This window comes from Cetorhinus maximus, chromosome 10 (assembly GCF_964194155.1).
Source record: "Cetorhinus maximus chromosome 10, sCetMax3.hap1.1, whole genome shotgun sequence".
Lineage (NCBI taxonomy): Eukaryota > Metazoa > Chordata > Chondrichthyes > Lamniformes > Cetorhinidae > Cetorhinus > Cetorhinus maximus.
The window spans coordinates 67,159,959-67,187,484 of NC_135888.1; the positions used below are offsets into that span (position 1 = coordinate 67,159,959).

At 40.6% G+C, this 27,526-nt stretch overlaps 1 protein-coding gene across 1 annotated transcript; it reads left to right on the top strand.

The window, feature by feature from the left end:
- Positions 1-24,642: 24,642 nt before the first annotated feature.
- Positions 24,643-26,881, top strand: LOC144685243 (D(1) dopamine receptor-like). The gene has a single exon (XM_078549675.1). It carries the CDS (start codon positions 25,183-25,185, stop codon positions 26,521-26,523), a length of 1,341 nt encoding a protein of 446 aa, XP_078405801.1. The 5' UTR covers positions 24,643-25,182; the 3' UTR covers positions 26,524-26,881.
- Positions 26,882-27,526: the final 645 nt, after the last annotated feature.

The window sequence follows — 27,526 nt, forward strand, 5'->3', positions numbered from 1 at the left end:
AATCCTGGAACTCCCTCCCTAACAGCATGGTGGATGTACCTACACCTCATGGAATGCAGTGGTTCAAGAAGGCAGCTCACTACCACCTTCTCAAGGGCAATTAGGGGTGGGCAATAAATGCTGGCCAAGCCAGCGGCACCCATATCCCATGAACGAATTAAAAAAAAGAAAATATGCACAAAATACCAAACCACCCATCCAAAATATTGCAATTGCATACCACAGGTAGGCTCTCATTAGAGGAGTAAAACTTAGTTTTGCTCTTTTGATTCTTAATCCCAACATCATAAGAACCCATGCTGTACCATTTAAAATTTTTCCTTTTCCCTTCAAATCTATCCCTTTGGCAGCTCTTTGTTTTAATATGCCTTAAAGAAATAGCAGCATGACATCACTAGAAGGGAAGTGGTTCATGTGATCCAGTCTTAGTTTCTATTTTGATTTTCAGCAGAACACACACACATAGCTCTGCTACTGACACCTTCCAGCTTTCTAATTTTATATAAATATTCTCATGTGCCATGTCTCAATAAATGAATCCCACAACATGTTTACACCATCTTTTATGAGTGATTAGCGCCTTTAGATCATTATAACAACACAACATGGTGTGCTGCAGTGATTCCTTCTAAATAACATTGTGCTCAGTAGTGGTCAAACAGCCTAGCATCAAACTCAGGTACAACATGGTGAACAGACTTAGATCATGCTACATGGATGAGACAACCCTCGATGTTTTGGTCAGACTGCAATAAAGTTGCAGTGTTGGAAAGTGTTGAAAACGCAGTGGGTGACTGCACAGAAGAGCTCTGAAGACACAGCACCGAGATAGTGCTCAGATGCTGGTAGGCAGACGGATCCCACATGGTGAGATTGCAGCACATAGCCTGTCAGATCAGTGAGTGGGATAGCGCATTGAGAGGGCCAGCACCAATCGGGAAAGGCAAGTGATCAGGGTGTGGGCCAGATCGATAATAAGTGAGGGCGAGTCAAACAAAAAAAAACCAAAACCATCATAAAAATTGGGCCAGAGAAGGCTGCAATTAAAACAGGTGGAGCTTCGGAAAAGCTTGTGAAACCAGCTACAGCAAGATTCCTCCAAGGTACTATAGGCTACAGAAGTTCAAAGGGATTTTGCCAGTGTGTCCACAAAGTTTCCCAGTTTGAATTGGGATGCAGCTGACCTAACCAAATTCAAAATGTTTAAACAGTGTACAGAGCTATGGCTTCTTGATTCAGGTGTGTCTGAACCAGACAAGCAAGCCATAAAAATTCACCCAGGAATTGGGAATGAAGGTCGACATGGGCTGAATATGTTAGGATTAACAGGAGAGCTAAAAGACCCCAAAAAGATATGGACTACATTGGAAGACCGATTCAGAGAAAAGGGTACGTACTGTGATTGCTCAAACATAGAGCTAGAAGACAGAATTGATGAATTGGTGATCGCATCCACTCCCATGGAAGTATTCCAGCCAGATCTGCTGGACAAGCCCAAAGTGCATAACATCAAAGAGTTACTCAAGGATGGACGTAAGTGTGAAGTGATTCTCGCAGGTCGATGAAGCTTAAGGTCCTAAGTACAACCTAAATTGTTGACGCACTCATGAGAATACCCAAACCTAGCAAGACATGTGGAAGGTGTGGCCTTCTGCATGCACCAAGGAAATGACCAGCATTCCAGCAATTCTGCAAGGCATGTGGCAGCAAGGGCCATTGGCAGTGGCAGTGGATTAGAGCAAGGGCTAATGCAGCTACAAAGAGCTGTGCACTAATCCAAACAGACTGTACACAAGGGGCACCTTCCAGCAATAAGAATGACCACTCGCTATCCCATCAGAAACATATAAATGTGGTGATTGACAAACCAGAAAATGACAATGCTGTACACAATGAGACGAAGAGCGGTGAACACCATCAATTGCATGGAAAACCTTGATGCTGTCACACTGTCTGAAGTGTTTGCAAAGATTAAAATGATCTATCCTAAGAAAGTTGACAACTATTTATTATTGGCCAAGATTAACACAGGGCCAAGTGCCAACACACTACCATGAAGGGCCATTGCAAAACCTACTACTGCGCAACTTCTGTGCACAATGGTTCACTAATTCCATGTACAGGATACATAGTTGTGGAGTGCAAGTACAATCAATGCTCCTGGGTATCGCAGATGTTCTACATCATGGAGAATAAAGTCCCAGCGATTGTAGGTCTACCAGCATGCTGTGACCTCATATTAATAACAATCCATGGAATCAGTCAGGTCTCACTCGGCAGGTCAACCTCAGAAACTACTCCTATTGCCTCAGTTTCTGACCTAACAACAAATTCCCAGAATGTTTCGACAAAATTGGCAGTTTCAAGGGAGCTGCAATTTTACACTTGCAGGAGAATGCAAGCCCATCAATTGATCAACCACATAAATGCAGTATCCACATATATGACAAATTGAAGGTCGAACTAGACAAAATTGGGGAAGACGGAATCATTAAAAGGGTCCACGAGCACACAGATTGTTGCAGCTCAATTATGTGAAGGATGGAATATTGGGAGTATGCCTTGATCTGTGACAATTAAACAGCATTGAAACGTTGTCCTTACAAAATACCCATTTAGAAGAGTTAATTCTGAGATCTGCACAGGCAAAATCTTCTCGAAGCTTGATGCAAAGCATGGTTACTGGTCAGTACATCTGGCAGAAAAGTCCCAAGAGCTTATTACATTTTGTACCCTGTTCAGACAATACTATTTTTAATGACTTCCTTTTGGGCTATCTATTAGCCAGGATCTCTTTCAATCTCACGTGAACTGCATTACACGCACAGTACCAGGATGCATCTGTTTCACAGATGACATAGCTGTTATAGGCAGAACAAAGCAAGAGAATGACCATAATCTGCACTTACTGATGCAAGCGGCACGTAATGAAGGATTGGTGTTTAAAAGTCTGAAATGTGCCATCAATGCACAGCAGATTAATTTCTTCAGTTCTATTTATTGTAGTGCTAGCATATATCCCAATCCAAATAGAGGATATTAAAGCCATGCCAACTCCATGCCAACTGATGGACACATTTTAAAGCTACTGGACATTAATGTAAACGTATATTGTGCATGAAAAGAGCTCTGCTGAAGGGCATATTCAAGTATGTACAGAGGAGGTGAAAAAGTAGAGGTCCAAACAGAAGACAAACTTGTGAGATATTTCTCTGAGTACTGAATTATTTCTTAAATTAGTCTCTGAAATAATGAAAGTCCTAAGCTGAAATAATTTTTTTGAAAACAACCACTCGACACTTTGGTTAGTGTGATTTTTTGTTACTAAAATACAACACAAATTTAATTTGATATGATCACACATGGAATGTTGTGGTGTATGAATATAATGGAGATAATACTGCTGGAACAAATCAGATAAAATTTTATGTGAAACTTTTATCATAATTCATCTCTGAAAAGATTGAGTTTTTTTTCAAGCATCTTGCTCTAGTTCATTGTGTAGTAGAAGCTGATATGAATTACTCTGAGTGTTCATTGATCCTCAAGTAAACTTTACCATGTTTAATACCCATTAACTGATACTGAGTATCTTGACTTATTGCTAAGAGTGTGGAACTCCAACTAATTATGTCACCTACTTGTTCTGTCTCTATAGGCTGGTCACTCTCTCTCTTATTTGCATCTGAGCAAGATGAAGAAGGAGGTTTTATCAAAATTGGAAAGCACAAAGAATTGTGGAAAATAGATTGAAGAGTAAATTTAAGCTGGGTTGAAGTAACTTCTCACAATGAAAAGCATAACAGACTGAAGCCTATAATAGCACTGGCACGTTAAATTGCTCAAGATGAAACAATTGTCAGGTTGCCTCTAGGCAAGAGTAGATTATTGATGTCATGTCACGACAAAGTAAATCACTTTCTTGATGCCTAATTAATTTTGTGAATTTTCACTTTGCCCCAGGAAGGAAAGTTCACTGTTTCTTGTTACATACTTGACTGAAACATTTAAGATCCTGTGGGGACTTAGCAGAGTGGCTGTGAAAAGTATGTTTCCTCTTGTAGGAGAACCTAGAACTAGGGGTCACTGTTTAAAAATAAGGAGTCATCCATTTAAGACAGAGATGAGGACAATTTTTTTCTCTCAGAGTCGTGAGTCTTTGGAACTCCCTTCCTCAAAAGGCAGTAGAGGCAGAATCCTTGAATATATTTAAACCAGTGGTGGACAGGTTCTTGATTAGCAAGGGGGTGAAAGGTTATTGGAGGTCGGCAGGAATGTGGAGTTGAGGTTACAATCAGATCAGCCATGATCTTATTCAATGGCGAAGCAAGCTCGAAGGGATGAGTTGCCTACTCCTGCTCCTAATTCGTATGTTCGTGTTATGTAAGAACATTTCTTTCTTGGTGCTTTTTTGATTCTGGCCAACAATAAAAAAGTGTAACAGATATAGTTAAATTTTCTCTCAGGCATATTCTTTCCTCCCCTTCCATTCATGAAAGTAAATTATCTCATAGGCCTATGTCAATATTGCTCTTGATTCTACCACTTGGACAAATGAGAAAATGGCCTAGAATGGCGCATCCATTGATTTTTGCTTGATCTCACTGATTACCTTTGCTTGATGACAAGCTCATGCATTGAAACTTGTAGTATAGAGAATCACAGAATTTAACTCACAATTGACTACTCTACCGCAAAATAATGGGAGTGTCAAGATGTTGAACCACCTAGAGTGTTTTAGCGTAATGATTATTGATCAGCAGCCATATTTTTGCTACTAGCCAAGGTGTAACAAAGTTCTCTACAAAATATATTATGAATAAGATAAAGGCCCTTGAGTTCTTGACATTTGTTCCATTGTTTTTTCAGCAGATGATGGCAAAAAGATTTTCTTTTTTCCTACACAATCTCGTGCGATTGTGATATAACAGCAAAGGTCTTATAGATAGGAGTTTCTGTAGGCAGAAAAATTAGCCAAAACTGTTTATTTTGATATAAGTGTAACCATGTCGCTTAAGTTTTGGCTGTTGTTTTGCTGTTGTATAACAATTGCACAGTAGGAAAACAGGAAATCTTTTTGCCACCATCTGCTGAAAAAACAATGGAATAAATGTCAAGAGCTCAAGGGCCTTTATCTTATTCATAATATATTTTGTAGAGAACCTCATTGCATTTTGGCTGGTATTAAAAAATATTGCTGTCAACCAATAATTACTATAAGACCACTGACTTACACAGCCACCTTAACTAAACCTCCTCCTGCTATTCCGATCTCTTAGTTTCTCTATTTCGACTGCATCTGTTCTAATGATGCCATTTTCCATACTAGTGCTTCTGATATATCTTCCTTTCTCCTCAATCGAGGATTCCCCTCCTCCTTGGCTGACAGGGCCCTCAACCATGTCCATCTCATTACATGCACTTCCACTCTTACTCCTTCCCCTCTCTTATGGCCACTTAATGGCCTCAACTGGCCTCTGTGTGGAAAGGGCATCATCGAGCCTTTGCATCCTGGACGTAATTGGGGAGAGTGGGGAGGGTGATGATGTTTCCTCCACCCGCGCACCTTCCCGCCCCATTATGCGGCCCACCGCACCCCCCAGTCCGCCTCGGGGGGGCTTATTAAATTCCGCCCTCCATGTGCCTCCAGGTTGAACTGCATCAGTTAATTACAACATTATTTGCCTTCTCAGATGGGTGTAGAAGAATCAATGACACCATTCAAAGAAGAACAGGGAAGTTTTCTCAGTATCCTGGTCAATATTCATCCATCAACTAACATCAGCAACTCAGTAAGAAAGATTGTGGAATCTTACCGTGCATAAATTGGATGCCGCATTTCCCTAAATTACAAATGTGACTACATTCCAAAAGTACTTTATTGGCTGTAAAATACTTTGAGACATCCTAAAGTTGTGAAAGGTGTGTAAATGCAAGATCCTTCTTTCTTCATTTTAATATATATGTACAGAAGGGACTAAGTTCAATATTTTTTGTGCTGTGTTCATCAATAGTACTAATAACAGCAAAAATTGGTGGCAACAGGTGTGACAAATGTGATTTGTGCTTCTGGATACACCACTGCTAATTCCAAAGTTGGAAGACAGGTTGTTTATTACTTCTTAAATGAGTAGCAAAATCTCAAAATTAACTTATAGATATATGGAAATTGTACTCTCGAAGTAGTTATTGCTGGAATTATTTTAAAAATAATAACTTTTTATTCCAATCTCTGCAACTCAGCACACTGTTTTTAAATGTCAACAACATATTGGCACAACTGTCAAACATTTAGATTTCGTATCCTAAAGCCCTCATTTCAAGTTGCAATGAGGGGAAAAAGTTACATTGACTCAATTTTCATACATCACAAGTATTGTCAATCAAGAAATCAAAACTAATATGTACTAATGTTGATCATGGTTGCTCATTGCTATGTTTAAGAGCCATTGAATGAAAATATGAAAAAAATAGAACTTGCCATCTAAACTTCACAGGACAATTTTGACAATGCATAATAATAGGTATCCTACAGGTACTGGTTTCAGGATGGTACATAGTTAGGACAATGTGCAACTGGCAGTGCTGAATTACACTGTTGGCTCTACATAGCTCTCTGATGGGGCAAAGTGTAGCTTTCTACATGAAAGCTTGTTCATTGTCATCCAATGCTGTTTTCATTTCTAACGTTAGTAAAGAATTGATGGGACTATTATGATTCAAGCTCACTCCAGATATTTTTCTTGTGTTGAACAGAAAAAGTGCATCTATAGATGAGCTTTCACTTCATGTTGTATGCATGAAGTAATCTGAGATTGTGTGCTCTGGATGAACAATAAAGCCTTTTTATTCTTACTGAATATCACGTGGGTTTTCCATTATATCTCACATCACTTCAGAAGCTAGCTAATATTAACTACATTAGACACTTTTGCTCCAAAAAGAACTATTAAACAGGTTTATTCATGTAAAAAGTAATTCGAAGAAGTAAGCAGTAAAAGAATGGTGCTGAAAACAGTCCTCAAATAAGTACTAGTCTGGAACCAGTTCAGGGACAGTTAAGTGGACAAACCAGACAGCTGAGGCCCTATGAAAGCTTTCTTCGAAAATTTGAACACAATAAGTGGAACGTAATCTTGGCAGTATCGCCAGGATCATGTCCACTAGTATCATCCAGCACTGACCATGCCAAAGTATGCAGGTCAATGCAAGGCCACCTCATGTGCATGGAACTGGCAGAAGATTGTGCCACTGTGGGCGCATCATGAGTACCTGGTTGCCTCATGTGACTGGAAACTTCTAACGCCTGCCTGCCGTCCAATGTGGGAATTGCCCTGGAGATAAGACTTACAGTCCTCTTATAAAGGTGCTTGATACTAGCAATTTTTAATCACCTTCAGAGCTTCTGACATTGTGGCTGTGACTGCTGCCTTACACTTCAGAGAGGAGGCAGGCAGAGGGAAATTTGCTAGACTCAGAGGTAGACATTTTCTGATTGGTGTTAAAACTGGTGCTAAGTTTGATATCAATCGAAAAACCTAGGATAGAATAGCAAGAACAATTTAAACTTTATTACAATAGCAATCCAGGGAAATATTTTGAATATAGAGGCTATCACAAGTTTGAAATATTTTGAATATAGAGGCTATCACAAGTTTGTAATATTAAAATATTTTTCATTTATGCCTTGAGAATGTTCTTTCTGGAATGTGGCTGCAATAATCTCTCTTTCTCAATCTTTGTATCTATATGTCACACAATCTTCACTGTTAGTTGCGGACTATAGAATCATATGTGTTCACAGCATAGAAAGAGGCCTTTCAGTCCATTGTTTGAATTCCAGCTCCGTGTTAAAGCAACCTCAAAAAGATCTGATTGCTACCTTTAGACCCTTGTATCATTTGTTGCTTCAATTTTTTAAATTCAAATTTCCCTTAAAGGATGAAATGGTCTCTGCCTTAATCACTTCATGACTGAGGCTTGCATGCTTCAAGAAAACAATTTTTTGCGCAAAGAAATGTCTTCTAGCCTCTCCCCTCTTTCTCTTAGTAATGCGAGAAGTTGAGGCTATTCTTTTTAACATTTTTGGGGAATATTGTGCTTTTCTGTAAAGAAGGCTGTGTGTCTGTGTGTGTGCCTGTGTAAATGATTTAGTTAAGCTGGGTAGAGGTTACTAGGAGACAGGTTGTCGGGGGTTTAAAACATGAATGGACAGAGGTGTTAGGTTTGAGGTACAAGTGAATAGGTTGGATCTAACATTTGCATTTTTAGGTAAGTTGAGAGTTTGTTTGAATATCAAAGGAAGTCAGAGGTTACAAGAAACATGTTTGCACCTTGCGGGAGTTCCATAGGTAAACAAAAGAGGATGTATCATATTTCATTGACCTGAAAGCAGAAACAAAATAGTAAACATGAAAGGTTTTATATTTGGAAGGATTTGAGTTTCAAAGAGGTGTGAGAATAATGGAACCTGAGATGAAAGGGGAGAAAGGTAATTTAGAGTTACAATGCTGAGCTGAGCTGGGAGCTGTTAGCTGTAGCTCTATGCTGGGAAAAGATGTAGGTTGAATCAGTCACACAGTCAAGCCAGAAAAGTATTGGGCTGCAAAAAGCAGTTTTGTTCTGAAGTCTTGGATTTCCATGAGTGGAAGAGAGTTACAGGTCATGTGGTATGACCTGTAACAGCAGTTTCCTTGGGTAATATTACTTGGATTTTTATAGTTAAACACCTGTAAGGGAATGTTGCCTGGAAGCTGTTTACTTTTCGGTCTGACCAAGTAGGGAGTCTTTTGGGGGAATATTTTGTCAGACTAATTTTTAACTGTGATCTGTAATTTTTAAATGCTTAAGTTTTCTTTTCTTCTTGTTAATAAAACTTTTACTTGTAATTTTTAAATTCCCAAAAGTGTTACTGGATTTCTTTCTGCTGAGATCAGTACATCGTCTTCTCGTTTTCAGGATACAGAAAAAAGGGTATTGCCCATAAGCAAGGTTCCCTCTGGGATTTAGTTTGCACAGCAATTAACATAGGCTGTGGTCATAACAGTAATAATTTTAAATTGATGGCCCCATATCACTGACTCTCCAACCTGAGAAAATTATCTTCCACCATTCACTCCATCAAAATTCTTCATGTTTTTAAAACTTACATAAAATATTCTCTCAGCCTTTTTTGTTACAATAGAAATTGTTCCAGTAACTCAGGTTTCTCCTTATAACTGTAATTTCTTATCTCTGCTATCATCCTGATAAATCAGTCCTTGATGGCTCTCATAGTCTGTTACTGGCACCAAAAACTACCCAAAATACAGGCGTGTAGTAGCTCTGGCACCTCCTGTTCTGGCGACTGACGATTCCCTAACCCTGAGCCCAAGGAAATTACTAGCGTTATTAAAAGTCGGAGATCAGATCAGGACTTGGAGGCCAGGCTGGGACCTACATTTCCTGGCAGGCTGCGGCAGCTCTCTGGGTTTTCATGTATGGGCTGGCCAGGAACTGGCTGCACATGTGCAGTTTGTATTTTCTCGTTCCTTGGGTTGGGGAATGGCCTTGCGGGCGTGTGCAGATAAAAAGGGACCAAAGAACTGAAACAGATGAACTGAGCAGAAGCACCATTACAGAGAAGGTGTCCCACAGAACAGGACACAGCAAGGGGGATAGGGAAGATCCCAGGAGTAAATTTGCAGGTAAGGGACAAAGGTAGGGATCAGAGATAGATTGCATTGAGTCAAGATAAAAGATAGAAGCCGAGGAAAAGGTTCCAAGTTAAAGAAAGAGCTGCGGAGAGCAGACTTGAAGCAAAGTGGGCTTGAAAGAAGCTGTGAAGATCCGAGGAGACAGCCAAAGGTTGGTGACTCCTTACTGATGGTCTTAGGAGCAGTGGTGTTTTGCTTGGCATGGCCAAAGATCTGAAAGTGTGCTTGGAAGGTGAAGCTTGAGTGTACATGGGGATCCAAAGGAATCACAGAAGGTGAGGTTGAAACCATGGAGGTGAATAACGCACCAAAACTACTTTTCATTTCCAGCACCACCGCATTGCACACCTGTTGTTGCCTATTTAGTGCCTCCATATTTTGCCTTTTTTCCTTGATACCCGAGTCTCGACACCTCAAAGTGGCAGGTTAACAGCTTATAAAATAAAACAGCCTTAAATCCATTGGCCTACTCAGTATTCACTGCCAGCCTGAAGGTAGAAAGTCTTCATTCATAATTGCTAACAGCTTCCCACAGGAAACGGGACAGTTTCCAAAACTTCCAAGCCCAAGAGCCTGCTATGTGCATAATTGGGGGAGAAGAAACAACCAAAACTTCAAAACCACCTGATAGCAACACAATGACTGTGAAACAAAAATGTATTACCTCCTTCTTTTGTAGAGAAAATAAAGAAAGTAAAGAACATTCAAGCACTGTCATACTGAGTGTTGATGGAGATTGGAGGGCTCCAGTGTTGCAGCTGCCCCAGAGTCAGGTTCAAAATTGACCACACAGTATACATTTGAAACTGAACTTGATACAGTGGCTGATCTGTACCCCTGTGCAGGTGAGGACAGAGGAAATGTGGAAGAGAGAAAAAGAGGCATATCCTTGGTCAGACTATAAGGATGAAAAGCTTGGGCATAAAGTGTGTGCAAATATCGGTAGCTTATCACTTTTCACGTCCAAGGGATTGAGACTTTCAAATGAATGGCATTTGTACTAAATGTCATACAATGGATCCAACCAGAGTGCACGTTTAAAATCTCTCAGAAACAAAAACTGTAGAACCCAAACTGCTGAAAGCTCACATCACTGCTCAACATGTTGCAGAAAAAGCAAATTAAGACACTCTTGGAAAAATTTGTGACAACCTGAATGTATCTCATCTAAAGGTAACTTGAGCATTTTTCCGTTCTGCATACTAGCTGGCTCAAAACAATTGATCTTACTCTGACCACTTTGGCTTGCTGAAACTTCAAAGTGAAAATGGTGTTAATATGGGAATTGCATTCTCACTACAGTGCCGCAGAAATTATTGACCACATGGTTACCGAGATGTGGAAGAAAATTTGCCAGCATTTCAAAGTAATCAAGGGTAAAATTTTGATTCCTATTGATGAATCTGCATGCCTAAGTAACAAAACAGCTCTAGTATAAAAGCAAAATACTGCAGAAGCTGGAAATCTGAAACAAAAACAGAAAATGCTGGAAAAACTCAGCAGGCCTGACAGCATCTGTGGAGAGAGAAATAGAGTTAACATTTCGAGTCCATATGACCCTTCTGTCCATATGACTGATCTAGTAGTTTACTTGAAATGTGAGAGTGATAAGAAGGATGATCCACACTTCATGGGCAGAATTTTCTGCCTGTCGGGTGGGCGGGCCCAACCCAATCTCCGGTGGGCGGGGAGCCGATCCCTGCCGGAGAAGCAGGCCCCGCCGCCATTTTATGTGGGTGGACCAATTGAGGCCCGCCCAGCGTGACGTCTGGTGGGAAGCGCTATGCGCTTCCTGTGCGGGCGGGGAGGGGATTCCCCAAAAGCGAGAGTGCGCTCTTTCACGCATGAAAGAGCGCACATCTCACTGAGGCTATGTGCTGCCTCAGGGAGATCGCTTACACTCTGAAAAATGTTAAAAATAGAAAAAAAAAATTCCCTAACATGTCCCCCTCATGTGACAATGGGACATGTTCATAACATACATACTAACTCTATTAAAATGTTTAAAACCCTGCACAAAACCTCATCCCGCCTCTGGATGAGATGTTTCATGTTTTTTCTATTGCGTGCCGGGGCTCCTGGCCTGCCCGCCAACCTTAAGGTTGGATGGGCAGGTCCTTTAATTGTTTTAATGATCCTGTCAATGGCATCAATTGGCCATTGACAGGTCGGGAGGTGCACAGCTGATCAGCCTTCCTGAAAATTTAAATGAGGCGGGGTGACAGGGGTTCCCCCCGACATCATCCCGTGTCATTTTACGCGTCGGCGAGTGGGCCCCGCCCCCTGCTCGCCAACGGCAAAATTCTGCCCCATGTTTTTAGATCTGTTTGAACTTCCAGATCAAAAAGCTGATACAATAGTTAAGTATCTTCTTGAACGTCTCAAGAAACATGGTTTTGATGACTCCCATCTGAAGCAGCATCTTGCAGCGTTTGCTAGTGATGGTGCGAGTGTTATGCTGGGCACCAAATCAGGTGTAGCTAACAGACTTATGGAGCAATACCTAGATATTATTATTTGGCATTGCCTGAACCATAGATTAGAACTTGCAGTGGTGACAGAAGTTAGTGGAGTGAACCATTTCCATTCATTTATAGGCAAATTATACTCTGTGTCTAACAGATCACCTTTCAGTCAGAGGTAGCTGGCAGAATGCACTGCTGAATTAGAACAACAACTTTCCAAAATAGACCGCATTTTAAGCACCAGATGGGTAGCAAGTTCATTTCACAGTGTTGACTGTGTGGTGCAACTATGAAGCATTATGTGCTTATTTTGAACTGGCAATGAAAGATGAAATGAGATTTGCATCTGACAGGAAAACCTATCAGGGTCTGTTGAAGAGAATTTCCTCTAAACAGTTTCTCTTAGACTTAGCTCTGATGTATGACACATTACATAAACTCGGCATGCTCTCAGAGTGTTTGCAGAAATGCACAACAATGATTGCATATGCAGGCAAACTGATCCTTCACAGCATATGCTTTTTGCATGGACTGAAAGAGTGACCAGGCACAAACAGTCTTGAGGCCAAAGTTTCAGTCACACAAGGTAAGTTTGCAATGGTTTTGTTAGAGAGCAACAGTAAGATTATCAGCGTTAGTTATCAGTTTCTTACCAGTCTTCTTAATAATTTAGAAAATCAAATGTTCACAACCCTGACATTGAAAGGCTCCCGTTCAGTCTCCAAAGCCCAATCCAGTTATGTACCTCTGATCAACCAGTTGCACATCATGGAGAATTGGCAATATTCTCTCTCCGCAAGTGGTTTAAATTGTTATCTACTTCTGTAGTCAACGTATTCAGAGATTATGTGGAGGAAGCTAGACAATGCATTCCCCAGGATTTTTGACCATTACTAAATTGTACACAAGTAATTCCAAGCAGCACTGAAGAATGTGAGTGAGGATTCAGTCAAATGAACTTAATTATAACACCAACGCGCTCAAGAATTCTCAAAAGCCAGTATCAGCGTTTATGTTTGTCAGACTACGCAGAGCCCACTACTGACACATTGGGATCCAACACCATATGTCACAACCTGGCTGCGATGTCACTAATCAGCAGAGGACTCAAGGACAAGATCAGACTCTTGCTCTAGCAGAAATGTGGAACTGGACCCGTTGTGGAATTTATTGTGAAGTGTTGGTTGCAGAAATTCAAGCAGTGTCATGGTATCAAGTTTTTGAAAGTTTGTGGTGATAAAGCATCTGCAGACCATGACGCGCTGGAAAATGTATTTATGAGTTTGCTATGCTAATTTCAGATGAAAACTTGTCGCTTGAATACATTTTTAATGCTGATGAAACGAGTCTATACCACCCCTAGGAAAGCACTAGCAAAGGCTGAGGAGAGTGCGCCAATGGGTGTTAAGGATGCTCAGGATAGGTTGACAGTCCTCGGTTATACTAATGCAGCTGGCACACACAAATGTAAACTGGCTGTAATCGGGAAGAGCAAATGTCCCTGGTGCTTCAAAGGTATTCAGACATTACCGGTACCATTATGTCAATAAGAGAGCCTGGGTGACCAGGGACACATTTTCTGATTGGTTTCACAATCTGCAGTAATCTGATACATAATATACCTTTAAGACAAGTAGCGTAATGTAAGGTCATATGATCTTAATATCCAATAGCAGAGTAGTGCGGGCTATCTCTATGTGAGAGAGTCTTGAGTTAGTCACTGATGAGTGAAGGCAGAGTTTTATGTTGTGAGCACACAAGTATAGCTGCAGAGTTTAGTTTGTAAATAAACAGTATGTGTTTATTCTAACAACGATCTCCAGATGTTCTCTGTTGCTGTACCAGCCTGGTCACCCCGAAACAAGCATACAACCTGGATCCTTTAGCCCTTACAAACCAAGGGCACTGGATCCAACACAATCACTTTGTACCAGAGGTGCATGCGCATTGTCGAGTAGCTGGACTTGAAGAAAACTGTAAAATCATGTTGTTCCTGGACAATTGTTCAGCACACCCCCTGCTGAACTCTTGGTAAAGAACAATGTTTTTACTGTTTACTGTCCCCCCCAATGTAACATCATTAATGTAATGTCATTAATTCAGCCGATGGACCAAGGCAATTTTGAGTCCGTGAAACGTAAATATAAAAACTCTATGTTTGGTACTGTGAACAGAGGCCTGGGGATGGAAGGCTTCCAAAAGGAGTTTACAGTTAAGGGTGCCATCTACGCATCTGCTAATGCCTGGTGCCTTGTTGATAAAGAAGCCTTGCCGAATGGCGGCACAACATTTGGCCCTCAACAATGTTCATTGAAGACGATAATATTGATGAAGACTTTGCAGGTTTTTGTGTGAACAAGGGAAAAAAATCTAGTAAACCAGCTCCTTGAGTATGCAAAAAGGTATATCAATGGAATGTGCGAATATGTTGGAGGCCGAGGATATTGAGCAAGTGTCTAACATTGATAACCATGTTGCGCCCATTGGGCATTCTTTGACTGATGGGGAGACTGCAGAAATGGTGTTACAGCAAGACCAACTTGATCAAAACATTGATGGCAAGGATGATACAGTGAATCCGGTAGGGAAACTACCCATAGGCAATATTATTAAGATGTGTGATGGTTTGATAGATGCACTCGAAAACGTACATTTATAACAGTGCAAGAAATAATTTCAATCTACAAAATAGAAGACAAACTTATGAAGCTATCCAAGAATGCCTCCTAGCAAGTACATCGACACTCTGAACCTTCTCCTTCAAACAGAATCACAGATGGTGCCACGGGTGGGAACTTATTACAAGTACTCAGTGATACATCTTGATTTTCTAGCCATTTTATTTACTTTATACTATAGCTAGCCTAGGATTAGGCTACTGTAATGTAAGTAGGCCTAGTTCTATATGCGGTATCTGAAAACCAAAATTATCTGAAATCTGAAACGTGATTGGCTCCGAGGATTTTGGATAACGGATACTTGACCTATAAAATGTTGCATAATGAAATTCTAGCTACGCTAAAGGCTAATGATTCAAAATACCACATGGTTCAAATTAAAATGCCAGCCACCTACCGGCACTAATATTTTTCACTTAAAAAGCATAGTTATGCTGATTTCTGGGGACTATGATGATTAATAAATAGGAAAAAAATACAATAGTAGATTTAGAAATGATATGGCCAACACATTTTCTTAGAGCTCCTCCACCTCAAAATTAGGCACCACACTACTGCCAGAATACTGACTATTGCCCAGTCCACAATGATTATTATATGAAAATCTAAATTTAAAAAAAAATGAATGGCCAATGGCTTATGAGATGAACTGCCATGTTTGAGTCCATTTTTCAACAGTTACAGCTAAATATAAAGCTAAATTGACAGTATATTGATACATCTGTCAGGTTTTCTCAGTCAGATTACTTTCTGCTGCTGCTGCTTGTAACTATTCCTGCAAGGAGATCTGCCTTCATGTTATGCCACACTCATTTGTCTTATGCCATCCCCATACATCCACTGTAACTCGTCTGCAACCACTCTGTGACATCCGTCATCCAACTAGGCCCAGGTTGACTCTCTTCCTGCTGCCCACCACTTTGCCCCATAGAAGAGATCTCCATAGTTTTTCATCCCTGATCAAATGGCTGAAATACTGACATTTTCTTTTCTGGATGTCACTTTTTAGACTTCTTTTCACTCTTGCTATTTCAAGTACCTCTTCATTTGCCTTATCCATATATGGAATTTTTAGCACACATCTTAGCATCTACATATCAAAGGCCTCTATTTTCTCCCACAGATCTTTACTCATTGTCCAGGTTTCCAAGGCACACAGGAAAGTGGATAGAATATAGCATCTTACGAACTTTTTCCTTATAAGCTTGAGTTTTCTTGTTGTTAACACATCTTTTATCTTCAGGCAATTACTTCTGACTATCTCTATCCTTCTTCCAACTTCTGCATCACATCTGACATCTTCTGTTATCACTTCTCCTAAATATACAAACTTATCTACTTGTTCTAGTGTGACATCATCCACTTCAATCTTCATTCTTCCAATGTATTCCTTCTAAGTGCCATTGTTTTTGTCTTTTTGGTGTACATATTCAATCCATATACTAAATTTCTAGACTATACTTGATCTACAATATTTCGTAAGGCCGGTTCTGATTCTGCAGGTAGTTCTGTGTCATCAGAGTACCGCAAGTTTGTTATGCTCTTGCCTTCAATTTTTACTCTTGGATGTACATCTAATTCTCTGAATATTTGTTCTTTATATGGATTAAATAATTTTGGCAATGGTACACAGCCATGTCATACCCCTCTCTTCGCTTGAAACATATCTGATTGTCTATCTTCTAGCCTGATGCTCGCTATTTGTCCCAATATAAGCTGTGGATAAATCTGACATCTTTACTGTCAATGTCACAATTCAGCAACATGTCTATTAACTTTTTGGTGATAAACATGATCGAACACTTTTTCATAGTCTATGAAGCATATGTAAATGTTCTTGTTTAATTCTAGATATTTGTTGAAGATTGTTCTTAGGTTAAATATTCCATTTCTTATTCCTACTCCAGATCAAAATCCAGACTGTGTTTCACTAATTTCTACTTCAAATATGTTATGATTTTTTTCTATTACGATTTTCAAGATCAGTTTAATGAGATGACTTGTTAAGGTAATAGTTCTGAAATGACTGCGCTCCTTTGCTTTGAGCTTCTTAGGAACTTGGGGTGGGATTTTGCCTTTGGCAGGGGTGCTCGGCGGGGGCAGGCGGGGGCGGTCAGGATGCCGACCACTGCCCATGATCGGCTCCGCACCGCGATTTCACGCGGTCAGGCCAATTAAGGCCTGCGCAGCGTGGAACGCGAGCGGCAGTGCTGAGTGCTGCCTGTGCGGGTGGGGGGAGGAGGGAGAATGGGACCTAGCACGCAGTTTGCGCATGCACGCGAAAGAGCACTTCAATCTCCCTGAGGCATGGAGCTGCCTCAGGGAGATGAAATGCTGTTTAAAAAAAAATAAAGAAAATAAAAATGTCATAAAATATGTCCCCTCATGTGGCTCTGTCAATGTGACTCTCTCTAAAAGCTGTTTAAATTCAATATAATTTTCCACCATCACTCTTCAATGTTCCTTTCTTCCTGCTCTGCTTCACCTGGAAAAGCAAATTAAATAAAGTAAAATACTAATTTCCCATAATAGCTATTCCTAATCAAACAGCTCAAAGTAAACTGGTGTGGAATGAATTCAAGTAATTTAACAATTTTAGATTTTGTGTGCTTCCTTTCCAAAAAAGCCTTGCATCACTGCCATAACCATCCAATTGAATCACACTGAGGCCAAATAGAGCTATTTAAAAGGAAATATTTGTTCTTTTTTTAACAGTAGCTTTCACCAATAGCTTCACCCCCAAATGGTCACTTTCAGGATAACTCAAATTCTATCCTTGGTCTCCTCCTTTTCCACATTTACATGCTGCACCTCTGAGATATCTCTATGCATGGAAGACAATTTCCCTGTATTTTAACGAGACTCGGTTTCACTATCACTCTTAACTCCACAGCAACCTGCTTGTCTGACATAAACATGAGTAAGCCAGGACTTCTTCAAATTGTCATTGAGAGAAACTAATCAAAATGTATTTGGTTTCATCCAAAATTCTGTAATCTGTGTCCAGCTCCATATGCACTCTGGCTAAAGGTGAACATGCACAACCTTGGTATCCTGTTCAACTGAATGTAGCTTCAAATGCTGTATTACATCTCTGACCAAACCATTTACTTTCACCTTCATAACATAATATGCTTCAGCTCTTCCCTTGCCCCACCATCAGTGAAATTCTTATATGAGTACATATGGGGAAGAATTTTCCAGTCGGCGAGAGGGGGCGGGGCCCACTTGCTGACACGCAAAATGATGTGTGGTGACGTCAGGCGGGCATCCCAGCATCACCAAGCGTCATTTAGATTTTCAGTTCGGCAGGCGTGCGGCCAACTTGGCAAAGGCCCAATAAGGCTTGTTAAAAACTAATTAAAACAGTTAAATGAGCTGCCCGTCCAACCTTAAGGTTGGCAGGCAGGTGAATAGGCCAGGCGGCCTTTGTATTTTTCATGAAACCTCATCCACAGGCGGGATATGATTTCATGAAGTGTTTAAAATTCAATAAAAATTATTTTAAAAATTCATTGACATGTCCCAGCCCATGTGACACAGTCATATGAGGGGACATGTTCTAAACGTTTTTTTTCCCTTTATTTAAATTTTAGAACCTTAAACTGATCTCCCTGAGGCACCTCTGTGTGAAAGAGCGCAGGCTTTGACTCAGGGACCGCCCCCCCTGCCCACACAGGGAGCGCTCAGCACTTCTGGGTGCGCGTCACGCTGGGCGGGCTTTAATTGGCCTGCCCACGTGAAATGGCGGCGCGGACCTGATTGGGGGCGCCGATTGGGTTCGCGCTCACTCCCGCCCACCCCTGCACAACACTGCCGACGAGGGGAAGATTCAGCCCATGAACTATAAGTTACAACTCCTTATCTCATCATAAAAAAAGACAGATGTCATTGTTAGCTCTGAAGAAGAGTTGTATGGATGAGAAACATTGATTTTGTTTTTCTCTCCCCACAGATGCTGCCAGACCCGCTAAGATTTTCCAGGATTTTCTGTTTTCATTTCAGAGTTCCAGCATTCGAAGTATTTTGCTTTTATCCAGATGTCATTGATATTTGTTTTTGGACAGCAATTTAACATCTTCACTCTATTTTTCTTTTTTTTAATAGATCCTGAGGGATCTTCAACAAGTACTCAAGGCTGGCAGCCTTCTTTTTTGTTGATTTATTTTCTTTTTATTTTTGTTGTTGTAAAAATGGAAAAACTATCTTTGTGTAACTCAGTAGTTAGAATGGGTCCAAAGGATTAAGTCAATATTAGCTGGAGTTTCTGAGAGTATGTCAACACTTTCAGTCAGTCCCTTATCCAGGGAAGTTTGAAAGCCACTACTGCATATGTATTTATTTCCCTTTATGTGGTCTTCAGGTAATCTTGGCACTAAAAGATGTACGTGCATTAGGAAAGGTTCAGAATGCAGTAACAAGACTGAAGATTGGAGAAGATTATGCTTCAGTATCTAGAAAGAATGGGGAAGAAATCCCTCTTCAAAGTACATAATAAATAACTTACTTCAAAGTATAAGCAAAAAACTACAGATGCTAGAAGTCTGAAATAAAAACAGAAAGTGCTGGAAAAATTCAGCAGGTCTTCCTTAATACTTTAAAGTATGTCTGAAAACTAGAACCAGAAGTCACGAATTGAAAATACTGAACAATACATTTACAATAAATTGCAAAAGAAATTAAGTCTCAGTGAGTCATGTTTTGAACAACCATCAAGCAAGATAGTGGAGGTACAAAAACTAAGGTTATTTAAAATATATTTGGATGATAGTGGGGGAGTTAATATGCCAGAGGGATGATTGTGGGAAGAAAGGATCTTTCCTGTGTTTCTTAATATCTGGTAGAAGTTGTATGTTTCACTGTTTGTCTATCTTGACTCTAATTAATGACTGCACCTTTCTCAGTATTTGTCAACATTTCTTTGCCTTTATATTGGCTAGTAATTATTCCACAAATTCTAACTTTGCCTGTGGAATATATGTAATAGGCACACAACATTTCCCATGGCTAAATAAAATGAATAGAGGAATTTCTAGCCATATTGTGTATTTATCTCCTTTTCTGCATACATACCTCAGTCTGTATCTTGCTGATCTAATTAAAGTGTACTTGTATCTGTCAATTTGCATTTGTCTCAAACTGTCTGTCTGTGTAATCAGTCTCTATCTTCAGGATTTTCCTCACTGAAAATCAATACCAGAAGGTTCTTCATTCAATCACTCTGTTTATTCAGAGACAAAGGATTGTCAGGTCACTTGTAATTTATTGTGCTAATAAGATTGGCTTAACCCACACACTTCACATAATCTAGCCTGACCAAAAATTGGAATATTTGATATCAATTCAGTTTCTGCTGCTATTTTGTCTTTTTTCCTCTCCCCCACTATCCCCAACATCCAATTGGTCCCATCCTTCAGCTCTAATTCCCTCTCCAGGCTAATTTCTTCCATGAGACTCACCTCCTGCTTCCTCGACCCCTTTTCCATTCAATTCTTGACCAATCAAGTTCCTCTCTTGGCCCTCATTCTAGTTAATATTGTTATACTATTGTAATGTTATATTGTAATATTGTTAATATTGTTATAATATGTAGTATTGTTCCATAGGCATTGACTCCCACACTTTCAAAGCATATTTATCACACGCAACTTAAAAAAAACCTTGCCCCATTTCTAATTTTCCTTTTGTTTCTTTTGTAAATGTTTCACTGCCTCCAAGCTCCACGGCCATTTCCATTCCCCCGCCCCAACCACTTACTCAGTTAAACCAGACCATGCAAAATCTTGGCAGTTTATGCAAACCAGGGCTGAGCTGTAAACCCTACATCCTAACCATCACGAAGAACTTTCATCTTGACAACATTTCCTGCCTTTGCCTCAATTTATCTGCTCCTCTGCTGAGACCCTTCTTCATTATTTTGCTACCTCTGGGCTCAGTTATTCTAATGACTTCTCATCTTCCATCTTCTATAAACTCCAACTTGTCCAAAACTCTGCAGCACACATCTTTTTCCACTCTCACTTTCCTCTCCTCATTAATCTCTACAAGCCCCTGATCCTCCAAAACAAAATTTGAAGTATTTGTATTCAACTTCAGATCCTTCCACAGCCTTGTTCCAATCAATTTCTAGCTTAAATTCCCTACATCCTTCACTTCTCTGACTCTGTGTTCCTCCCTCACTTTACCCTACCTTTGGTGACTGTCCTTTTGTGTCTAAGTTCTAATCTCTGGAATCACACTATAAACTCCATTCACCTCGCTTCTCCTTTCTCCAACGTTGGCAAACCTACTCAGAACCATATTTTGACCAAGTTTTCAATCATGCCTTCTTAACCTCACTAAATTATTTAGCATTATTGTAAAGCACTTTGGAATTTATTATGTTAAGGGTGTACATAAATAGTTAATGTAGTGTGGTTACTGGACTGGTCTTTCAGAGACGTGGGCTAATAAGCTGTACAACATGTGCTCAAATCCTACCACGATATTTTGAGAATTTGAATTCAATTTTTAAAATCTAGACATAAAAAGCTGGCATCAGTAATAAGTGGCCATGAAGCTGTCAGAATACCATAACAATTTAATTTTGCTGCAGGAAACATGCCATTCTTACCTGGTCTGGCCTACATATGGCTCTATCCCAACATGGTTGATTCTTAGCTGCTTTCTGAAATGGCCCAACAAGCCATTCAAATGTATAGAATTGTTAAAAAGAATACCTGCAGTAATTCAAAAAGATGGTCTGCCATTATCTTTACAGATTTTGGATTTTTCAACATGATCTTTTAATACTTTTTTTTAAAAAAGTGGCTAAAAGAATGGCATTAATTAGTTGGTTAAAAAAGTCAGAGCTTCATTTTGTGCAAAATTAGAATGCTGGAGAATTAGGCCAATGATATGTCATGAAAAGGATTGTCTTATTTACTACAATACTGGTGGGATGCAGTTTTACTGAGGCAGTAGATAGGATGTGTCAGCTAGACTAACCTTGAGAAAAAGCAATGCTGACAACTTTAAAAACAGAGAATAAGGCAGTGCAAAATAACCCAACTATGGTATGATATTCAGCAAATTCTGAAGGTCTAAAGCAATTCATTATACAAGGGTTTACATGTGACATCAGGACGGGGACTTTCTTATTCTACCAAGCACAAAGGATGTCTTGACCAATCCTTTATATTGCTTTGTTACTCACTAGAAAAGTTTGTATAAGGAGCTTTCTTGCAGGTTAAAAAAAAACTGTTGTATGTCAATGTGGGCCATATGTCAAAATAAATTCTTTGAACTTAGAAATTAACTACAGTGTTATTGCATCCTTGACTTTCTGTATTGTGAACAAGTAAGCAAAAAAATCCTTCAGCCTTCTCAGGGCAACTAGCAATGAACAACAGATGCCAGCCTTGTGCCAATAATGCACAAACCTGAGAATTATTTAAGAAATGTTGTTGCGAAAGGAAAGAGATAAATCACCTCAAAAAAATGAAGTTACGTAAGATTACCAGTCGTGACTCATATAATAAATTAAAAGCTGGGAAAAATAAATAAGTTCAAGAAAACAAGAATAGCTTTGGTAGATAAAAGGAGGATTCCTGAGTGTGGGTCCAACCCCTTTGGTCCAGAATAAAACAATGCTTAATGTTTAAGCAGGATTAGTGGAGTTCATCATGTGACATTCATTGGATTATACCACTAGTACCACTATATGTCGACAATGACAATTCATTTTAAAAACAGTTTAATATTCTTTCAAAATGAACCTGGCTTGCTTGGTCTATATTGAAGTTATTTATCACAAGTTCTTTTACAACTATAGATATACATTTTCTTTCAGATTTCGTTTAGAATTGTCAGGTTATTGTTAAAGGAAAACTAAGGTCATCTTCATCTCTTCTTAGTATGTAATAAAAATGTGCATCTTTCAGAATGCTGTGCATTGTGCCATATTTGCAAAGTTCGATTTACTTGAATTATATTTGCATTTCTGGCCTAAGAAGTATTGTTATAAAAATGATGGCTTTGTTGACTCTACAAATCAACATTATGTCAAAAGTTAGAGCTTTCTTTAAAATATCAACCGAATACAGTTTAAAGCTCCGATTACAAAGTGACAGTGCTGAGTACAGTCCAGGCTTTTTACTTTAAAGGAGACCCAATGTTGCTAGCTGCCAGCTGTTGATCTGCTTGACCGTGGATTGGGATAGATGATTTGGCCAGGACCACTGCCTTCCCGAATAGAAAAGCACTTGGCACATATATTTCGTTAATCTGAAACACATAACGATTGTGTAAGTTATCTTGAAGAACACTAACATATTGAAACCAAAACACTTGCCAAACACTTATACAAACCCTGTCCTTCTAATTACAGCCTCCATTTATAAAGGAAGCAGAAAGCTGAACACAGGACTTGATTTCACGAAGTCCAAGTGATGGAGACGTATTGCCACAGCAGGGAGGTTTCATCCGAAAGCTATTTCTACCTACATTTAAAGCATGCTCTGATTACAGATAGCTAATGCAGAGAATATTTATTTTAGATTTAAGATTTCACCGAAACGTTATTATTTTGCCTATAGAAATCTAATGACGAGAACTTGGTAAACGCTTTGTGTTAGTAGTTAATTCCCTGCACTTAACTTTTAAAGTGAAGCCTGAAGTATTACCTTAAATCGGTAGCGGATCGGGCCGAAGTGTAGCATTTGTCAGTTAGTGCCTCGCTGACTCGTTCGTCGGAGGCGCTTTAACATCAATACCAGCCCACAACTCACAATTGCACGTTACAGCGATGAACCCCGCCCGTCTCTCTGCTAACAGCGTTCGCAACCGCATGGTGGCGCAACAAGATCACGTCCAGTAATCCGAGATCTCGGATAATTCATTATTAACAACGGAACTAGACAAACAGATAACAGAGCTCGCAAGACTTACTGCGAATCACTACATTTTGTGAATGACGACACATGCACCTATAGCCGGCCATTTAACTGTGATGAACATTAATGCTGTCAAAGTAGTTGGCTGTATTGTGGATATCAGCAAATTTACAGCATGTTTTTGGAAGTTTTATTCTCGATTTGGATGTGAACATTAGGACGACTGTCTTTCCGCTTTAAAATAAGTATTGGGCTGGTGTTTAACACTCCCGTCAGCAAACAACTTTCGTAAAAAATAAGAACAGTGAATAAGTATCGGATCATTTCTAAAGCGGCTGGAGTAAAGTCGTGTCGAGATTTTGCCCCCTTTGCAAACACAGCGTGGGACAACATCGGTGAGTAAATGCAGATTGTGTAACGCTTAACGGCGGGGTATGCAGGTGATGGGATGAGATGTGCAGACCGCGGTATTAACCGAAACCTGGGCGGACTGGACAGCCTTAACAAGGCTGAACATTCCCTGCATCGTGCTATCAATAAAGTTGCTCAAAATGTTGAGAATGGTAGACATAGAAAGAGCATTCACTTCACCCACGGTGTAAACGAAACAAAATATAAAATGCTGCAGACATTGGAAATCTGGCTGACCAAAGATCGTCAACCTGAAATGTTAACCCTGCCTTCCTTTCTCCACAGCCGCTGCTTGACCTGCTGAGTGTTTCCAACATTATCTGTTATCTCATTACAGCAGATGCTGGTTGTAAATTGGACCCACCAGTGATCACAGCTGTACTGCGACTTGGAGTGTAGTAAAGCATAATAATGTGTGAATGAAATTCATGCCATTTATGTGGCTATTTAAAGGTGACAATGTGATTTATTTCTGATCTCTTTATATTTCTAAGGAATGTCAAGTGAATGGCGAGGCGCAGGATATGCCGAGTTCTCAACGCTGGACAAACGGGGTATCTGGAGTGAGAAGTTCTGAGACAGAAGCTATTGAAAACCACACAAAAATCTCGTAGCAACGTTCTATAAATTAGATTTATACTCTCCATAGGACACAAGGGAGGACAACTAAAAATGGACACTTTCAGAGGATCAATAATCTGATCCAGTGGTATGCAATATATGTGCACCACTTTCTCTGCAGAATTTTGCACCACCGCACTAGGGAACAGTGCGATGTTGATAGTTACTTTTTCCCAGGCTGTTGACTGGGGCAGGGATGCTCATCTGCGCTAGGAATATGGATTTTAAGATAAAGCTAAACCGGGATAAAGGGCGTTGATAAAAGCTAGAGCAAGCCAACGTGGGGATGGATTGAAGGTAGGTCCATTTTTGTTGGAAGTGTGAAAGGGGCTTTCGCCATGATCGCCGTCTAGTCTAAGGTTAGTTGTTAGTTGTGGTAACCAGACTGTGTGGCGCAGGGGGATACTGTATATGAGGGGCCTTCTCTCTCTTTGGAGCAATGAGGCTGAACACGACCACCATGGATGGAAGCTCGTTAGATGCTGAACAGGACTCCTCGTTCCGTGTACTCACAGGCTGCTTCCTCTCCTTGTTAATACTCTCCACTCTATTGGGGAACACTCTAGTCTGTGTGGCTGTGATCAGATTTCGCCATCTCAGATCGAAAGTCACCAATTTCTTTGTAATCTCGCTGGCCGTATCCGACCTCTTAGTGGCCGTCCTGGTGATGCCCTGGAAGGCTGTGAGCGAGATTGCGGGGTTTTGGCCATTTGGTTCATTCTGTAGCACCTGGGTAGCCTTTGATATAATGTGCTCCACGGCTTCTATCCTCAATCTGTGTGTCATTAGCGTGGACAGATACTGGGCCATTTCCAGTCCATTCCGCTACGAGCGTAAGATGACACCCAAAGTGGCTTTTATAATGATCGGTGTGGCATGGACCCTTTCAGTGCTGATCTCCTTTATACCAGTGCAGTTGGACTGGCACAAGGCTAAACCCAGCACTTTATTGGATTACAACACCACCAGTTCCCAGCACCCAGGGGACAACTGTGACTCCAGCCTGAACAGGACCTACGCCATCTCCTCTTCCCTGATCAGTTTTTACATCCCAGTGGCCATCATGATTGTCACCTACACCAGGATCTACCGAATCGCCCAGAAACAGATCCGGCGGATCTCGGCCCTGGAGAGAGCCGCCGTGCACGCCAAGAACTGCCAGAGCAACAGGAGCAGTGTCAGTAATGCGGACATCCAGCAGCCCGAGAGCTCCTTCAAAATGTCTTTCAAAAGAGAGACCAAAGTATTAAAGACCCTGTCTGTGATCATGGGCGTCTTCGTCTGCTGCTGGCTGCCCTTCTTCATCCTCAACTGCATCGTGCCCTTCTGTGAGGGCAGTGCCCGCAGCAGCAGCCCGGCCCCCTTGCCCTGTGTCAGCGGCAGCACTTTCGACGTATTTGTCTGGTTCGGGTGGGCCAACTCCTCCCTCAACCCCATCATCTACGCCTTCAACGCGGATTTCCGCAAGGCCTTCTCCACGCTGCTGGGCTGCGACACTTTCTGTAACAGCAACGCGGTGGAAATGGTCACCATCCACAACGGGGTCTCCTCCTATCACCCCGGGGGATCCCTGGATAAAATGGAGAATTGCGTCTACTTGATCCCCCATTCGGTGCCCTGCCCTCTGGTAAACCCGGCGGATCCCAACCGCTGCGTCAAGCTCTCCCCCGTTTCCCAGCATGGGGCGGTCAGTCTCCTGTCCAGCAACGGAGACTATGAGACGGACGTGTCCTTAGCAAAAATAATTCCTATTACCCAGAACGGTCAACACAACACCTGACAGCTTACACACTCCCAGAAAAATGCTGCTTTTTCAATTGAATAGAGGCAAAATAGGAAACGTGGTTTGCCCGCCAATCATCATTAGCAAGGCATTGCTTACTGTAGTTACTTGAAACAAGTTACATATGACACAATCGTTCCTTTACCCAATTTCAATGGTGGAAATTTGACGAAATTAAGTGATAAAAGCTGTACAAGTTCTTCTGAATAGATGGTTAACCTATGAAGGAACTTCCTATTGACCAGATTTATTCGATACAAAGACTCCAAAATACCAGTCATATTTTGTAATATTGCCCAGTATATTTGAATAGAATCCGGCTTCATGCAGTGACGGTCTCTGTGGAACAGGAGGTGTGTGTGTGTGTGTGTGTGTGGTGGGGGGGGGGGGGGCAGAAGTCGATATGGGATATCGCTGAAGCCTTTAACACGGTTTCTGAAAACATTCGTTACCCTGCCTCCCAGGAGATGGAGTTTTAATACATTTTTCTTCCTGTCATCTTCCAGTTGCACCCACAGCGTAACCGTAAGATTGATCATAAACATCAAAAGAGTCTGATGTACGACTCGATACTGAGTAACCCAACACGAGAAATCAATCAGAATTGCGTTGCGTTTATTATTTGATTTTGCTGGCAACTCCTTTAAAATTTCGGTCATAACAACATTCCCCGTTGCAGACCAGACATGCAAATGATGTTAGTCAAGAAGGCATTCCTTGACAATGATATGAAAAGGCTCGTGACGGTATTTATTTCCAAAGTTTGAAAGCACTGCATTCAAAATATAAATAGTTATCAACGGATAGAACGTCATTGTATAACTCGTAATGGTACACATTGTACGCTAAATGTGAGGATGTAACTAGTATTTAGTTTTTTTTTCAAATCTCAATTCCAACTTGTCAAGACGCGGGTGAGTTGTGTTGTCGGACTCTGAAGACTTTCTCCTTGATTGTTGAGAAGTAACTTCACATCTTTGTGTGACCTAGATTTTGTGCT